The sequence below is a fragment of the Perissodus microlepis genome, chromosome 16, assembly GCF_051167445.1.
Source record: "Perissodus microlepis isolate ML-2025 ecotype Zambia chromosome 16, ASM5116744v1, whole genome shotgun sequence".
Lineage (NCBI taxonomy): Eukaryota > Metazoa > Chordata > Actinopteri > Cichliformes > Cichlidae > Perissodus > Perissodus microlepis.
Window position 1 is genome coordinate 30,093,309 of NC_140476.1, and position 17,255 is coordinate 30,110,563.

The following is a 17,255-nucleotide window of genomic DNA, read 5'->3' on the forward strand; positions in this document are numbered from 1 at the left end:
GCTCGTCAGGCACTCTTCTTGGCTGCAGTGGTTAGTATTATATTTACATGCTTCCAGCTCCCGTTTTTGCTTGATAACAACTCGTACTTTTCCACTCGCCTTTTTCTCCCTCCTCACGTTCACAGACACATAACGGGTATGGCAGTCCATTCTCCCTGCAACACGGACTACACTGCCCATCAGGCTACATTCTTTAGAGCTATGCCTGTAGCATTCTGCCTATTAGCTTAGCACAACAACAACAACAAAAAGGCGCTCTCTCACCCAGGAAACACGCACAGAGAGAGAGAGAGCGTCACCCTGTAACCATCGCAACCGTAACGCTGCCACCTGGAACTACAGAACGTAGCTGTCAAACAAAACCCAAACAGTCCTGACCCGCCACAATATGAAACAGGAAAGTACCGCCGTGTAATCCATTTATTTCAACAAAGTAACTGTATTCTAAATACCACCTTTTTAAACGGTAACTGTAACGGAATACAGTTACTCATATTTTGTATTTTAAATACGTAACGGCGGTACATGTATTCCGTTACTCCCCAACACTGATAATGTAACATTATAATATATAATGTTTTGTAGTTTATCTGACATTATATTTACCTTTCAGACCTGGTAAGGACCACACGATTTTTTATTATGTCCTGGAAAAAAACACAATAACAACAACAACAAAAACTTTCTGCAAGATGTGTATGTAAATACCATCACTTAGCAACAGCAAAGGGCCCTGTCAACTGCTACAAGTGTTAAAATTGTTGATGACAGCCGAATACGAAATGTTTTTTTTTTTACCTCAACATCATCAGAAATATCAGCTTTAACAATGTTAGATCCCCTATACTTACATCTTTCTCTGAAGGTACACATTTTAGCCAATACAACCAAAACCCAAGTACTGATACTTGCTAGCCCATAATAACACACTTTAACCCAGCGGTCTCCAACCTTTTTTGCGCCACGGACCGGTTTATGCCCGACATTATTTTCACGGACCGGCCTTTAAGGTGTCGCGGATAAATACAACAAAATAAAACTAGTACCGGTACCGAAAAAAAGAAGATTTATTCATAACCAGTGTTGGGAAGGTTACTTTTAAAATGTATTCCATTACAGAATACAGAATACATGCCCCAAAATGTATTCTGTAACGTATTCCGTTACGTTACTCAATGACAGTAACGTATTCTGAATACTTTGGAATACTTAATATATTATCATGCTTTTTACAACAACGTGAATGTACTATTGCTGTGTGATTTATTACTATTACTGAAGGTCCACGACTCCGAACTGTAGTAAAGGGACCTCTGACTAATACGGCGGGGTCCCTCTCGGCTCGTAGCTGAAAAATAGCTTTACTTTGTTGTGTGGGTCAACTTTGCTTGCGAGAGACAGAGAGAGGCGTTGAAAGACTGCTGCAACGGAACTTATTGTTTTCGGAGGAAAACACGAACACAGTGTACAGTCGAGTCTTAATAGCTTACTTACAGCTGGGCTCGTCAGGCTCTCTTCTTGGCTGCAGTGGTTATTATTATATTTACATGCTTCCAGCTCCCGTTTTTGCTCGATGACAACTCGTACCTTTCCACTCCCCTTTTTCTCCCTCCTCGCGCTCACAGACCCATAACGTGTATGGCAGTCCATTCTCCCTGCAACACGGACTACACTGCCCATGATGCTACATTCTTTAGAGCTATGCTTGTAGCATTCTGCCTGTTAGCTTAGCACAACAACAACAACAACGAAAAGGCGCTCTCTCACCCAGGAAACACACAGTCGCAGAGAGAGAGAGAGAGCGTCGCCCTGTAACCATGGCAACCGTAACGCTGCCGCCTGGAACAACAGAACGTAGCTGTCAAACAAAACCCAAACAGTCCTGACCCGCGACAAAATGAAACAGGAAAGTACCGCAGTGTAATCCATTTATTTCAACAAAGTAACTGTATTCTGAATACCACCTTTTTAAACGGTAACTGTAACGGAATACAGTTACTCATATTTTGTATTTTAAATACGTAACGGCGGTACATGTATTCCGTTACTCCCCAACACTGTTCATAACACACGTGAAAAGACCCAGGAAAACCGAGTTAACGATAAAAACGATAACAAAATAACGCTGAAAACTGATAAAAACCCTGAAAACCATACATTTCACACCTGAGCCTCAACTCTCGCGGCCCGGTACCAAACGACTCACGGACCGGTACCGGTCCGAGGCCCGGGGGTTGGGGACCGCTGCTTTAACCTACTAAGACCCGAACTTTTTCATGGCATGAAATTTTAATTTCTCTTTGCTATTTGAGCTGATTGAGACCTGATGAATGGAAAAACAAAGAATGATCTTTTTACCTGATGTAGTTTCTGAGAAAAATGATATAATGATGACGTTTGTTTTAAATTTCGATAGAAAATTATAAAGTCACAATTAAGTAGTGATGTGCAAAACTCTTTATTTGGTGTCTGAACACAGCAGCGTTTTTCCTGAGTACAAAAACAAAATGAGAAACAACAATTGTGCCCATTTGAGCAATATGGTTCATTTGAAGTGCTGCTAACAGTTGCAGGAAGACGTACGCCTGCAACAAAGTCAAAAAAGTAAAAGATTTCAGAACATTGCATGAAACACGAAACATTTCAGGTGGCAGTGTAATGTCCTCGTAAGTGGATATCAGGCCCTTGTATAGCAAAATTTAGTATTGTGGCCTAGACAACCCAAAATGTGATGTCCACATATGTGGATGCCAGGTCCTAGGAGGTTAAGACTGTCTAATGTTATTCTATCTAATGCAAGATTCACAAAGACTGGCTGGGATTTAAAACCTCATATCTGAAATACTCTAGTAAGCGAGTGTGAACTTAATTTATTGGATAAACAGATAGTATCTCTGACTGTATATGTAGGGCTGTGTGTTTGTGTGTGTGCGTGTGTTCGTACAGGTGAGACTGTAAAGGCTGCTCTCTACACCAGGATGAGTCACACAACACTGCAGTCCTCCTCATTTTCTCCTTTCCGAAGAAAAGAGAGACAGAGAAACCAGCGCAGACTGAATTCTCCTCCTGTGGGTGAGGGCCTCTTCACCGTGGTGTCACTTCTTCACGACACAGTATCTTTGTGTTTCGCCCTCTTACGTCGTTCTGCGTCTTTACTCAATTCAGCCGACACATCCCCTGTAAGTCTGAAATAACTGATGTTATTTTAGACAACAGCGAATGGTTTATGTGGGCGTTATGATGTTCAGCAAAGCATCAGCACAGCACATAATAACCGATTCAGTGGATCAGTGCTGCTGCTCACCGAGGCTGGTTTTCTGCTGCCTCAAACGCTGCCTCTAATTGAAACAGGGTTGAGTTTTGATTATTCCTCTTTGTGCTGCTGAACAAGCCGTGGCAGTAATTCAGTGCACCGGGATCAGGTTAGAGTCATCCCTCTGCTAGCTGCATGTCCTGGGTGACTCATTTCTCTCTCGTTTCTTTCTCATCACACTTACTTTTGACTGTCTCTATTGGAAATTCACACACATGAGGACTTCACTGATTTTTCCCCTTAAACATGATAGTGCCTTCTCACTGTCTATTTGGTGGCTGAGAATGGAGTCATAAAGTATCAAAAGATCCCAATTGAATTTGCACAGTTGTCATGGTGAAACTGAAACTACCTGAATACTTGAAAGGCTGTTTTGGCTTACAAGTTGAGTTGTGCTTTTCAGTTCAGATTTAATTGGCTATGATATAACATCTGAAGAGCTGCCAGTGAGGGTGAGAGGTGAGAGTTAAAAAAAAAGAAAAGAAAAGAAAGAGAAAAGCAAGTAAAAGTTCTGCATGTAAAATATCTCAGTAACTACTCTGGATTTAAATGAAAGACAAAAACACACCCGTCCATTAATTTTCTTAACCATTCATCCAGTTGAGGGTCACGGGGTTATTGGAGCCTTGAAACAACAGTTTTTCATTTTTAAAAAAATTGTTTCTTAGTATGAGTGTGACTACGCCTTCGCCCACGCTGTGTAAAATGTTCAATTTCACGCTCAGGCGATGGCAGTAGTTTTCTGTGTCACGTCAGCCACGAACACAAATGTGTGTGTGTGTGGTTGTAATCACTGTGAAACGAATGTGGATGTTCTAACTGTATATTATTAGCCACGATTTAACTGCAACTTCTCGGTTATTTGTTTGCTCTTCAGAGGATTAAGAGCATTGCTAATTTCAGTTCAAATTAAGACATTTGGCTTTAACTGGAACAACAATAATGTTGGGTGACTCAGCCAGGGTAACTTGGAGTTGAAAGCTTTGTAATATCAGATAAAATAACAGGGAACATTGACACGCACAGGCTGTGGAAATTTGTAAATCAAAATGATTCAAATGCACTGGCCATAGTTTGCACAAACCTGGCTTGATTTGTATTCGTATAAAGAAGCAGCCACTAGCAAACAGTTCTGTGCTTGAAGGCCCTGCTGTGAGAAGGGTTACCAGAGTTTCCAGTTTTTAACTGATTGGGATGCTTTTCAGCAACATCTTAGCCAACCCAGACAACAGCGAGAAATATGTTTGCATTTTTTTCTGAAGTAAAAGCAAAACTACCTGACACAAGCCCCTTTGCATGAAGAAGGGCATCTGGCAATTGTTACCCCCCAAAAATATAAGCAATATTAAGCATTAGTTATGCACATTATATCCCATCTTTTAAGCCAGAGATTTAAACTCAGGCTAATTTTAATTCAGTGTTTTAGTGACCTCATACTTGTTAAGAGAAGTTCTTATTGTTCCTAAGTTGATCATGTATTTTATAGGTAAAAATACACTATGTAAAATATGAAAGTCATTCCTCACACACTTTGTATAGATTGGACTCTGATTCATACCATTTCAATTAAAAGTCTGTCTAAATGCCTATAGAGGAGAGACGTCTAAAACAGATGGCAATAGAATTCCTAGGTAGATGCAGATGGACTGCAGGGAGAGTTGGGAGAAAATAAGAGCTGCAGGTATGGAGCAGGTGGAGAGAATAGAAATGAAAACCCTAGTGGGAATGGGAGCATACATGAGAGGGAGGCAAGGTAGTTGGACTAGCGGTGGTTAATCTGGTTGACTTTAAATGTCAAGGTGGGTGCTGAGGACAAATGAAGAAAAGAGTCCAAGCTGGATGGGGAGGAGACTGAGGAGTCAGGAGTGAAGAATAGGAGTGATTTGTACCAGTGGGAGTGAGAGGGAGTTAGTTATCCAGCTAGACGAGTTGGGGAGGGTGCCACTGATGAAAAGGCAGGTAGAGCTGGAAGCAGCTGAGACAAAGATGCTGAGATTTGGGCTGGGAGCAATGCGGATGGGCAGGATTAGTAGGTTAAACAAGGATATTGAAGATGGTGAAGCAAAAAGGAAAAGAGAAAGGCCAAAGAGGAGATTTGTGTATGGGCTGAGAGGGGATGTGAAGAGGAGGGGTAGAGATAAATGATCAGAAGCGAGATATCCAGGGCTAATAATGAGCACCTGTTATGGGGTAAATAGCAATCACATGAAATACAGTTTGGGTGTCCGCATACATTTTGGGCATGAAATGCAGGTGTGGAGTTACTTGTAAAAGGTAGGATGGTTTTCTCTGAAATGTGGTGAAGCTGAATGACACAGCACGTGCAGTACACGTTCATGAATGCAATTCTGAGAAGGTGAGAAAAAAAAGGAGATCAGCAATATTCCCTAAATAAACCCACAAATACAGGCTCTTTGCAGGAACTGAATATGGCTGCTTTTCTCTCTGTGCTGTGCTAGGTATGTGCAAGAGAGCAACAAGGAAGCAGAACAAGGAGTCATAAGACAAGTTGAGAAAGTCAGTTGCACAACTCGGATCGAGATTATTTTGTATCAGATTTATATCTGAGTCTCTTTTCATTTGATGAGGACAGCGCTGAATAGAATCCACTGTTCTCTCCGTTAACAGTGAAAGAATTCCAGAAAGGGCAAAGGGAATTCAGCTGGAGGTGAGCCGGTCACAGCAAACACATGAGGCTCCCTGTCACATGCTCCCAGTACATTCATTAACACACAGTGTTCTTTTCCCCATGTGTAAATGGCAGCAGAGACATTTGCAGACTTTAAAGTGGAAGAGCTGAAAGACAACAGGGCATACCTGTGCGGTAAAATGAAGGGCAGACAGTAATGCCAGGGTGATATAAAGAAAATCCCATTACAAGTGGATCAAATCCAGTGTGAGCCTGTAAATGACTAAATCTGTTAACTAAACAATATTTAGGCTGTAGAACAAAAACGCTTCACAATAAAAGTGATGACTTAAAACAAAATCAGACTGGACCAAAATATAAATAAAGAAAAATACATTATTTATGTAATGAGCATGTACTTCGGTCTAGAAAAGGACAATTTTACTTTTTTGAGCAAGAACAATGTGGGAATATGAGTGAAGTTGTTTTAAAGAGAATTCTGGCTACATGGGCGGTCATCTTGAAACGCCTCTGGGAACTTTTACAGTTAAGTTGAAGTATAAGTTAAATTTGAATGTAATTGTCACCGAGAAACAAAAACCACATGTATTGAATCACCAGTCAAATCTCATTAAAGGGCTTATGAAGATTGGTTGCCGCCCCCCTAAACAAGGTTTTAAAACCTCTTTCTGTTAAACCCCTTTAGTGCTCTCTGTCCTGACTAATGTCTCTCAACCTGCTATAGATCGCGGGCAGCTGAAGATGAACAAATCTCTGTGTTACTGTTGTTAGAGCCGATGTCCTGGAGTAGGGGGACGCAGTTTGGAACTGGCAACCTGCTGGGGGGTCACTGAGATAAGATTCAATCCATGCTGTAAGGTACGTGTGGGGTGTGCCATGCGGGCTATCCAGCTGTGAGCGCAGTCCCGCCCATTCATCGAAAGCGCCCGGGGGTCGCGCAGAATCTGATTTAGATTGACCGAGCTGTCATCCAATGAAAGCGCGTCAAAGCGTGACTCACCCCTTTTCTTTTCCAATGGAAGCGGGCCGGAGAGGCGGATCAAAGGAAGCAAACTTGGTTGAATGACCATTAAAGCAGCAATCAGCGGTAAATATGTTATGATGCCACGCTCCAAACGCACACCGAGCGTATTGTCCGAGGCGCCGGGAGCGCACTTTTGCACCGGTTAGTCACTTTGCGAAATGGCCGTGCGCAGGAGGAGTGTCGCTGCAAACCAAGTCGGGGGTGGGGGGGTCGCTCTCCAGGGATTTGAACAGTGATGGGCAGCTGTTGGACATTGATTTGGCGCAGCGGCTGACGGTGAATTGAACAGTGCGGTAACGCGGGTTTGTTTTTTGTTTTTTTTAACCATGGACGGAGAAGCTGTCTTTTGTGGCTGTCAGATGAGGAGAAGGAGGAGGAGCGGCTGACTTCTCCTCTCTGCTCAGTGCAAGTGTGAGAGAATCGTGATGCTGATTTTTGGCCAAACGTGAGGCTCCCCCGCCGCTGCCGAGCAGGCTTCAATGTTCGCTCTGTACAGGTGCATCAGGATTTGAGTGGACGTGATCAGAGCCGTCACCATGGCATTCACCTTCATATGGCATCCCACCTCCGTCTTTTCCGCCTGCAAACCGCTGACAAGGATACAGGAAACGTGTCTGCACATATAACGGATTGGAATTGGCCAATTGATGCTGCTGCTTGCACTATGATCTCTGGGGAACTATCCGAGTTGTGTAATGGTTTTATTCCATTTGCAGCGCGTGCCCTGCAACCTCCGTGGATGATGGCTAATTGGGCCCAATGATGTAGAGCCAAATCCACCTGGATCTAATGTTCCCTCCTCTCGTGGCTCCCCTGTGACTTTTTGCGCATGTTCAATTGTTTTTTTTAAATTCCCAGAGCTTTTCGCTATTCTCGGCTATTGCTTTTGGTGATTTCATTTTATTTGTAAAGGCTTTTAAGGACGACTGTTTGCTTCTGAAAGTGGCGATTAAACTGACTGCTAACTTTACATTTTACAGTCAAAGCCCTCGGGCTGTCTGAAGCGTGATCAGCTATGGAAAGTTCAGCTAATAAAAGACATTTAATGCGCCTCATCATTGGGACTAAATAGTTCCCTTCCCTCTTTTAAGTGGAACAAACTTCCTTTTCCCTCCCCTGTCTCCTATAGGCTATTTGTTTAGATAACATTCTGTCACTGCATCCACTTTTCCACTATGTCCAGATCAAACAGTGTCAGCCCACCCGGAGTCGGTGCGCCCGGGTTGAGGGGAGGGACCGAGCACAGATCAGCTTGGGGAGAGTCTCAGTCTGTGGCCAACGGGTGCCCATACTCAGCAAGATCTCCGCGCAGGAAGCTCACCCGGACCAACAGCCGGTGGACGGAGGAGGATGATCTGGACCACCGGCCGCCCGGGCGAGCCTCCACGACCGTCAGCAGGGTCAGCTTCAGGTCCAGGTCGGCTTGGCAGGACCATGGAGAGGAGAGCCGAGACAACAACCGCGCGTCCTCTAAACGTCCAGACGGCGAGGTGAGACCCAAGTCCGTGGAGCTGGGTCTGGAAGAGCGGAGAGCCAAGCCGAGGACCGACGAGGAAGAGGTCATGCCCGAAGTAAACTTTTCCTTCGTGGCGTGCTGCACCAGCGTCATGCACATTTTCAAATCCAAAAAATTCCAGTCGGAGAAGTTGGAGCGGCTCTACCAGCGCTACTTTTTCCGTCTCAACCAGAGCAGCTTGACTATGCTCATGGGCGTACTTGTGCTGGTGTACACGGTCATGTTGGGCTTTCACTGCTCCGGTGGGAGATCGGGACCGAGCGTAACGTACGTGGTGGTATTTTCTGTGGCCATCTTCCTCACGCTCGTGCTCATGGTAATCTGCAACAGGAACGGATTTCACCAGGACCACATGTGGGTCGTGTGCTATGTGGTCATCCTGATGGTGTTGGTGATCCAGGTGATCGGAGTACTGCTCGTACGGCCCAGAAGTGCCTCGGAGGGGATCTGGTGGACCGTGTTCTTCATCCATGTCATCTACACTCTGCTTCCCGTCAGGATGCGCGCTGCGGTCATCACTGGAGTTATTCTTTCCGCCATCCACGTGGCCATTTCTTGGATGTTAAACGAAACGGACAGCTTTCTGTGGAAACAGGTACGTCGAAGAATGCGCTCTGTTTTTAAATGTCTGCGCAGAGATGTGAAGCCATGCGTTGCGCGCAATAACGCACATTACACATATTTGTTCAAAGCATCCCGGTGCTGAACGTTTCTCTCACGATCAAGTGAACAAAAGTGATAGAGAAGTAATAGAAATTGTAGGATGATAAATGTCACACACACAAACAGTGGCAGGCACAGTCTCTCCGATGGGGAAAAAAGGGGGACCCTTTTCAAAGCCACTTTAATCACGTCTGTGTGAGCTCTCAAGGACAGATTGTCCAAAGTGTGTGATTCTTCATGTCAGATCTACCAAGACAATCAAAGATCAGAGAGGGTCTTTGAGTGTGGCCATTAAAAGGGTGTAAATACTTCTGCCTTCAGCTGTGATCTGATCTAGATTATCTGAAGCGTCTGAGACCGCAAGTTTATTATGTTAACGAAAGTGACTGTGTGGGGGGGCTTTGTGGTTAAGTCAGAGTCAGGAAACTCCTAGATGCGAAAAAACAAACAAACAAAAAAGTGAAACGTGTTTACTTGAAATATTTTTCCTTTCTCTTTTTTGAGGTTTCTGGTTGTCTTTCCAACAATTAAGTCACCGAATGACTTAACTGACAAGTTGAGCTGGTGATTGGTTAGACAAACACTTCAGTCTGAGTGAAGCCACTGGTTGGCACGGAAACAGCAGCTGGCTTGTTGCTTTTCAGTGGTGCCAGCAACTGTGGGCTCAGCACAAGTATAGCTATACAGCCAGATTTTTCCCTTTGCAGTTAGAATTCTCTGTTTTCACTTGCCTCATAAAATCTCATTTGTTCAGCAAAACTAACAGTGCGCAAAGAGCCTGGTTTAATACCGAATACTATCAGAAAAAGTCTGACACCTGGACATATTTCACAGTTATGAATTAAAAGAAGTGAAATCGTGATCCTTTGTTACGATATCCAAATTTACTGCATTTCATTGTTCTGTTTCATCATGACACATGCCTGAATATTCCGTATTTTAGTCTTGCCATTTTAGCTCTAAACTTGATCACAGTGGGTTTGCCAGGATGGAGTTAAAGCCTGTGTATTGACTTATAGCATTCATATAACAGTCTGCTAAACATCCTGTGCAGAGGATGATTATCAAACATTTGAACATGATATAATTAGTAAAACACTGAAAACACTTTTCTAACCGCAGAGCTATTGCATATTTAGGACTAATGAAGTTATAAAGAATTAATGTGCAGCTTAAACACCTGAAATCAAAGCTGTTTAACAGAAGGGAAGGAAAAAAGTGTTTGGGCTTAGCTTTGGAAAAACTGATTTCAGATTGTTTGTTTTACATCATCTGGGCTTGTAATAAGCTTACAGCTGATAGTTTCAGGGGATCTTGTTTTAATGTTCTGCTGAGCTTCCATGTTTCCCATAACATCCAAATTCCACTGCTGGTATTATTATCCCACTTGGACAAATGTGGGATGGATGGATGATATTATTATTATTATTATTATATATATATTTTTTTTTTACAGCGTCAGTATTGCGTTCAACACATTTGTCCACATTTGGCTGGTGGACTTTATCTGTAATAAATGCACTTGTGCAAATGAGTTTAATTTTCCACCATTATTTAAAGGTACACTTAATTGTGTTGACTACTAAGCTCTATGAACTCCTAACTGCTCTCTGTTACGTGTTTGCATGTTGCCTTTTGTTGTTAACCCATTTACTGTTTTTTTTTTTTCTTTACAAGGCTGTGTGCTGCTTAAACATCGTAGCTCATGTACAGTCAGCGCTCCTATAAAGATGTCAGAGTTTATATGGAGAAAGATGCTTATTTATTGCTGAAGAACCTCCACAGGGATTCATCCTTAAATCCTGAACTACAGTAAATTTGTGGATTACTTTTTTTAGAGGCCACTTTAATAGTTGGGGCATGTTCCATAATGAGGAAATCTTTATGTTATAGTATGCACTTCCATTTTAAACTATACTGTAATTCAAAGGATGGCATTGATTGCATAAGATGGATTGCTTAAATTGTATCATAAAAGGAGAATGCAGTTTTTAAAAAAGTTAAATATGTGCTCACATGAAATTTGATGCCAGCAATATATTTCAAATAAGCTGTGATGGGACTGCAAAGTTTAATAGTAAGATAAGCATGCAGTTTGTTTATTTATTTTGGAGCCACATATGTACTGCCACCCAGATTTGAGCTTCCTTATTTCAGAAGGATGACAATAAACTACAATGTGCAGCAGCATAGCTCCGTGAACTGAAAGTATTCGGTAGATATGAAACAAAATATACAACATTTTCAACGTATGCTGCGCAGGTGAAATCCTATCCATTTAAACAATGCATCTTTCAAACACCTTTTTTTGTTTTGTAGTTTTTTATTGGATTTAAACCCAACATCACAGCAGAACAGTGAGCAGCTGCTTATGAGTCTGGAATAAAGAGAGGCATTTGCTCCATCAGTGAAAAGTACTGGATAGAATAGCAGATACTTCTTCAGTTATCGCTTTGACAAGATTTTCAGAAAATTTGACCTCTGATGCGTGATGTCGAAGTAATGAGATTCAAACTCGTCCAACATTTTTAGTGCATACACCTATGATAAGAAAGCCCTATGTCACTTTGTTCTTGAGTTATTCCAATCACAAACTTGGGTGTCCATGCTGCCCGCCTGCCTGCCTGGCAGGGTGACAACAATACCGCATCAACCTTTTACAGCTATGGGGGGAAAAAAGTGCATGTTTTTGAATGTATAACACAAGAAAGTCCAATGGGAGATGTTCTGTTGTTATTTTAATCCATGCTTATTAGGGGCTTTACCAGAAACCCGCTGGAATAAATAGTTTTTCTGTGACATCCATCCTTGATATGCAGATTACACAGATCTAGGAGAAGAGACAAGGGGTCCATCTCCAGCTCACGTCTTCTTTTGTCCTCCACTTGTCCAGTTTCTTCAAAATCCTTAAGAACACACTACACACCATGAGAGTTGCAACATTTTAAGCTAATTTTGCTTTGCTCTTTTATCTTGTTGTTGCAAAAATACTATTTTATCCATATCAAACTATGTTATCTTTGGCATTTTCCATAAAATTGATTCTTTGCTAGGGTGGCTGTTATGTGCAGACACAAGACTGGTTCATCCCTTGAGTTTAATGCCTTTTTTATGCTTGAATGATTCATAAGTCAGTGTTAAGTGGATCAACAAATAGTCTTTCCTTTGGAAATGGTCAGGTGCAAGGACTGGACTGAAAAGGAGTGAATAAGTAGCCAATGTCAAAAAGAAGACCACTTTAAAAAATGACAAGAAAGTCTGGCTGCTTGGAGGAAAAACATAAAGACACAAGGGGTGGCTCAAGAATTTTGCACTATATATTCCTTTTTAATACTTGATGGATTACCTTTAAACTGTTTCCAATTAATTATTTTGTTTAAATAGTTTCCTAATCAATGCGTTCCTTCGTTATTTAACTTTGTTTTTTTGGGTAACAGGGTTTTATGTGGTAACAGTTTCCTGTGCCATTGTCCATAAAGACCACAATGAACTGGTCAGATGAATCTGGTTTATAATTTTCCTTTAAAGAACCAGTGCGTTACCTATGCCAGCTTAGGCTCCACCCAAGCTGACGAGTGCCTCTTCAAAGGTTTGAGGCTGCTGTTATGACAGGATTACCAAGTAGGCACAGCACAGACTATGATTTGCTGCGTGTTATATATGTTTTTTGAGTCTGTTTGTAGCAAAGACAAAATTAGGGATGTTACAGAAAACCCGTTTTCTCCTTTTCTCTACCAAACCTCTATCAAAAGAATCCGTTCTCTACAAATATGCACATTAATCGTCAGCTATAGTGTGCATTCACTATTAATAGAGCTTTATATGTTGTGTCTCCTTGTAGCATTGCAGTGTGGACAGCGCCGCTTTCTTCACTGAGTTTGCCATGTTCAGTGGAAGCTTTTGATAAGTCTTGAAGCAGGTTCTTATTCAAGTGGTTAACAAACAAAATGCACACATCAGAGACGGCGGTGTGTCAGAAAGAAACCTGAAGCATCAAGACTCGGGAGAGATTGAGATTGCCACACCTGTTAGATTAGCCACGGATCCTCTCCATCAGCCATGACTAAGCCCAAATGCAATGCAGCCACGCCATTTGTGGGTCCAGGTGCAAATCCTGTTGACCAGGTTCTGAAATCTTGTGTAAAGCCTGAAATCAGAACAGTGGTGGCTGATGTTGTCACGTCCACGGTTTTCAAATGACATCTTCAGCAATCTGGTGTCCATATACCCGTAAATTGTTCAGGAAAAAAAATAAGACAAATCCTGATAGAGGGTAGATAATGATACATTTAGGGGGGTGATCCAGAAAAAAACGGAAAAGGAAATGTCCTGTACTGTATGTGGGCCATCAGTGGTTTATCCTAATTTGGAAGGAGAACATTTAGTTTGAGTACCACTTTAAAAATCCCCATGATCTCACATGAGCAGCCCTGTAAACTCCCCACCACGGCTATCACAAACACCAGAAAGGATGAACTCTTTTATGCCCTTTATTTCTTTTTGGAATCTAATTTTTGCTTATATGCAAAACTCAGACTGATTTATTCGTTTTTTTGTGTGTCTGTGGCATGTGACCCCGCAAGTTTGTGTTTTCTCAAAAAGCCACATTGTCATTTGATGTGCTGATGTGAGTGTGTGGGAACGAGCTGCTGTATTTGCTGTTCTTTCCTTGCCACGCTGTTGTTTTTAGTAAATCTGTTCTCTCCTGTTTATACAGGAGCCAGCTCTCTGCTGAGTGGAACGAGTGCTGTGAGATCCTCAGATAATCGGGTTTCTGAGTCTTCTGGATTTCTTGCAGGCAGTTTTTAAAAAACAAAACAACAACAAAAAAACAGCGAGTCAATCTTGTGATCTTTTCTAATGCTCGATTTCATGTGTGGACATTGTGGTGCCAGAAAACCCACAAGTCTGCGCGGCCAGGATGATGTTGATTTTTATCATCCATTCATTGTGAAGTGTGTATGTGTGGTATGGCTTGTTTGGTCGAGCGAACACAATGCTGTTCAAACTCTGGTGGTACTAGATAGCGGAACTGGGTGGAATTGAAATGCGTTTGGCCAAATTAGATTATATGTGTGGATGTAGAAAAGCAGGGGGCGTGTAAATAGAGGTGCACAATATTTGCTTTATGACAATAAATACCAGAACAGAAATTAGCTGCCTGTCCAGTAAGGTACTCATCCCTTGGATAAGTTTCATCACTACTAGGTGGCAGCTGGTAATGTTATGTGTGTGTTCTGGTGAGAGCGGCCCTCCAGCTCACAGCGGATCTCCAAAGCAGAGCAAGAACTTCTGTCGCCAGATGTATTCCAGGACATCATTGCTAGAGTCCATCCCAGTCTGGCATGGGAGACTGAATGACACTGAGCAGTGCTGCAACAGCAGTCTGAACAGCCTGCCTGTAGGGAAACACTAGAAGGGGAAAGACAGAAACGAGCTGGTTAGCAGTGACTAAACTTTTAAGATGAAAGCGAGGGGATTGCTCAATAGTAGAATGATGGTGTTGTTATCTCAGACAGCTGACAAAATGAAAATAAATAGCTAAACTTTCTTGAGCAGCCGTGACTACACTGTAAAAAGAAACTAACATTTGCTTAAAATCTCTGCAACAAGATTCAAGATTCTTTATTTGTCACGTGCATAGTTATACGAGTGCAACACAAGTTCGAAATCTGAGAATGTACATTGTGTAGTAGTGTGTTAAAGTGTCTTGTGCAGTAGTGAAGCCACAAGGATCAGGCTCCTCTTGAGCCTCTATGGTGTGGAACCTTCTGCCTGATTGCAGAAGCTGGAACAGTTTATTGCTGGGATTTGACAGGTCCTTCAATATCTGAGCTGCTCTAGTCCAGCATCTCCTGGTGTAAATGTCCTGTAGGGAGGGGAGAGCAGCCCTGCAGCAGCATTCTGCCGTACGGATCACTCTCTAAAGGGCTTTTTTATCCTTGACACAGCTGTTCCTGTACCAGGATGTGATGTTCTGTGTGAGGATGCTCTCCACAGCACCTGTATAGAAAGTCCTGAGGATCCCTGGAGAGACCCTGAACTTCTCAGTTGTCGGAGATGATACAGGCGCTGCCTAGCCTTTTTGGACTGGACATGCCAACAGTTTCACTCAAAAATATTAAATAGATTGGAAACCAGTCAAATCTCTTAAATATACTTTATTAGTCGAATAACTACAACTAAAACTAAAACTAATTAAGTTAACGTGAATAATTAGTAGTAGTACCACATAAAATTGAGTAAGTATAACTAAAAATTAGGAAATTAAGTGTTAGTGAAAACCACATAAAAATTGAGCAGATAATACTGAAATGCTTGGTAAAGGTAACTGACAGCCAGACTCATTTAATATAAAATAAAGTTCCAGCATGTCCCGCCATCAGACGCTGTCAAATATGACTGGGAATCTCAACTTGCATGTACGATAAAACTGTTGGCTGTTTAAACTGGCTAATTGTTGCCAATGAGCTTGTGAAAATGTACCTGTGTTATGACCAACATATGACGTTCAAAGGAACTCAGTGCAAACTGAAGAAACAAGAACATACAGAAAACAAAAAAATATAATATATACACGGGAAAAATATAAAAAAAAACTTGCAGTAGTGTGACCGTGCCTAAAAATGTGTCATGAGTGTTCTGGGCCACATGTTCGGGGTGGCCGTAGCTCAGGTGGTAGAGCAGGTCAGCTACTAACCGGAAGGTTGGCGGTTGAATCCCAGGCTCCACCAGTCTGCATGGCAAATGTCCTTGGGCAAGATACTAACCCCATGTTGCTCCCCGATGCATTCATCAGAGTGTGGATGTGTATGAATGTTAGACAATAAGCACTAAACAGTTTAGAAAAAGTGCTTGGGTGAATGAATTCGTTGTATAAAGCGCTTTGAGTGCTCAGAGTAGAAAAGAACCAGAGTAGAGTAGAACCAGTCCATTTACCATGTTCGAAATGCAGAAAATAACAACAACAAAAAAAGGTTGGTCAGGCTAAGAGTCGTTTTCTCTACCTTGTAACTTATGTGCTTAATACTTTGTTAATGTTGTGAGACAATTATCAAAATTCAGCATCCCCCAGGAACATTTTATCTGTGAAATTTTAAGTGTTATGGTTGTTGTATATGTTGATGTCACGATGCTGAAAATAGAAAATAGTTCCTAATTTGCTGATGTTTTGTAAATTTTTGTTTTTTCTACTGCGGCCACGTGACTTTAACAGGATGGCAAAAGCTTCGGACTGAACTGGATTATGCATGTAGCTTGAAAAGTCAACAACGATGCTTCATATCATTGAAGGTGACCTAACAGCGAACACCAGTAAAATAATAAGACATGGCAATAACGTTTAACTATAGATGCATCGTTTTGAAAAGGAAACATTCTGATCACAGATTCTTACTGTTTTGAAATTGCTTTTGAATACAGAAAAACAATCATTTTAGTGTGAATTTGACTAAAAGCTGTCTTGAAAGTAAAGCTCTTGTAGTGAAGTGCAAAAACTAAAAAGAAAAAAAAAATCGTATCCCTCTCCCACTTGAAGGAAAAATGGCCAAGCAGGACAGCAAACACAAAAATCATACGAGAGCTTAGATTATAAAACAAAATCAACAAAACAATAAAAAAGGCTCATGGTTTATTTTTTTTATCCCCCAGTAAGTTACACAATAACCATCATGACACAAGGACGAGCTCAGACCCTCCCTCAGGCTAATGACCTGCATGACAAACAACTTTCAGGTTATTGTTCGTTTTTAGTACAATTACCTTTGCTTTTTTAAAAGATGGTCCAAAGATGACTAAATAACTAAACCTTTTGATGAATATGCCCGTCCATTTAAGAAGTCCCGTGATTAGGGGTGGGCGATATAAACGATATACGATAGAAACGATATAAATTTGGCCAACAAAAGAGATTTTGACTATACCGATCTATCGCAATAGCGCATGTTGATGATGTCATCGAGCTGCGCCTGTTTTGGTCGAAAGCATCGCAGCGGTTACAACCATTATCACTGCAAATTATGCCGACAGTCATACCAAAGAGATGAAGCTAGTGATGTGCGATACCACTGATTTCCTTTCCGATCCGATA

General features: G+C 41.8%; 1 protein-coding gene across 2 annotated transcripts in view; it reads left to right on the forward strand.

The window, feature by feature from the left end:
- Window positions 1–6,914: 6,914 nt before the first annotated feature.
- Window positions 6,915–17,255, forward strand: part of adcy5 (adenylate cyclase 5) — a 99,697-nt gene continuing 89,356 nt past the window's right edge. For both annotated transcript variants that reach the window (XM_084908716.1, XM_084908717.1), the window contains exon 1: window positions 6,915–9,098. In XM_084908716.1, coding sequence (XP_084764842.1) covers window positions 8,163–9,098 — 936 coding nt within the window. In that variant the 5' untranslated portion in view covers window positions 6,915–8,162. The remainder of the gene's footprint in view (window positions 9,099–17,255) is intronic.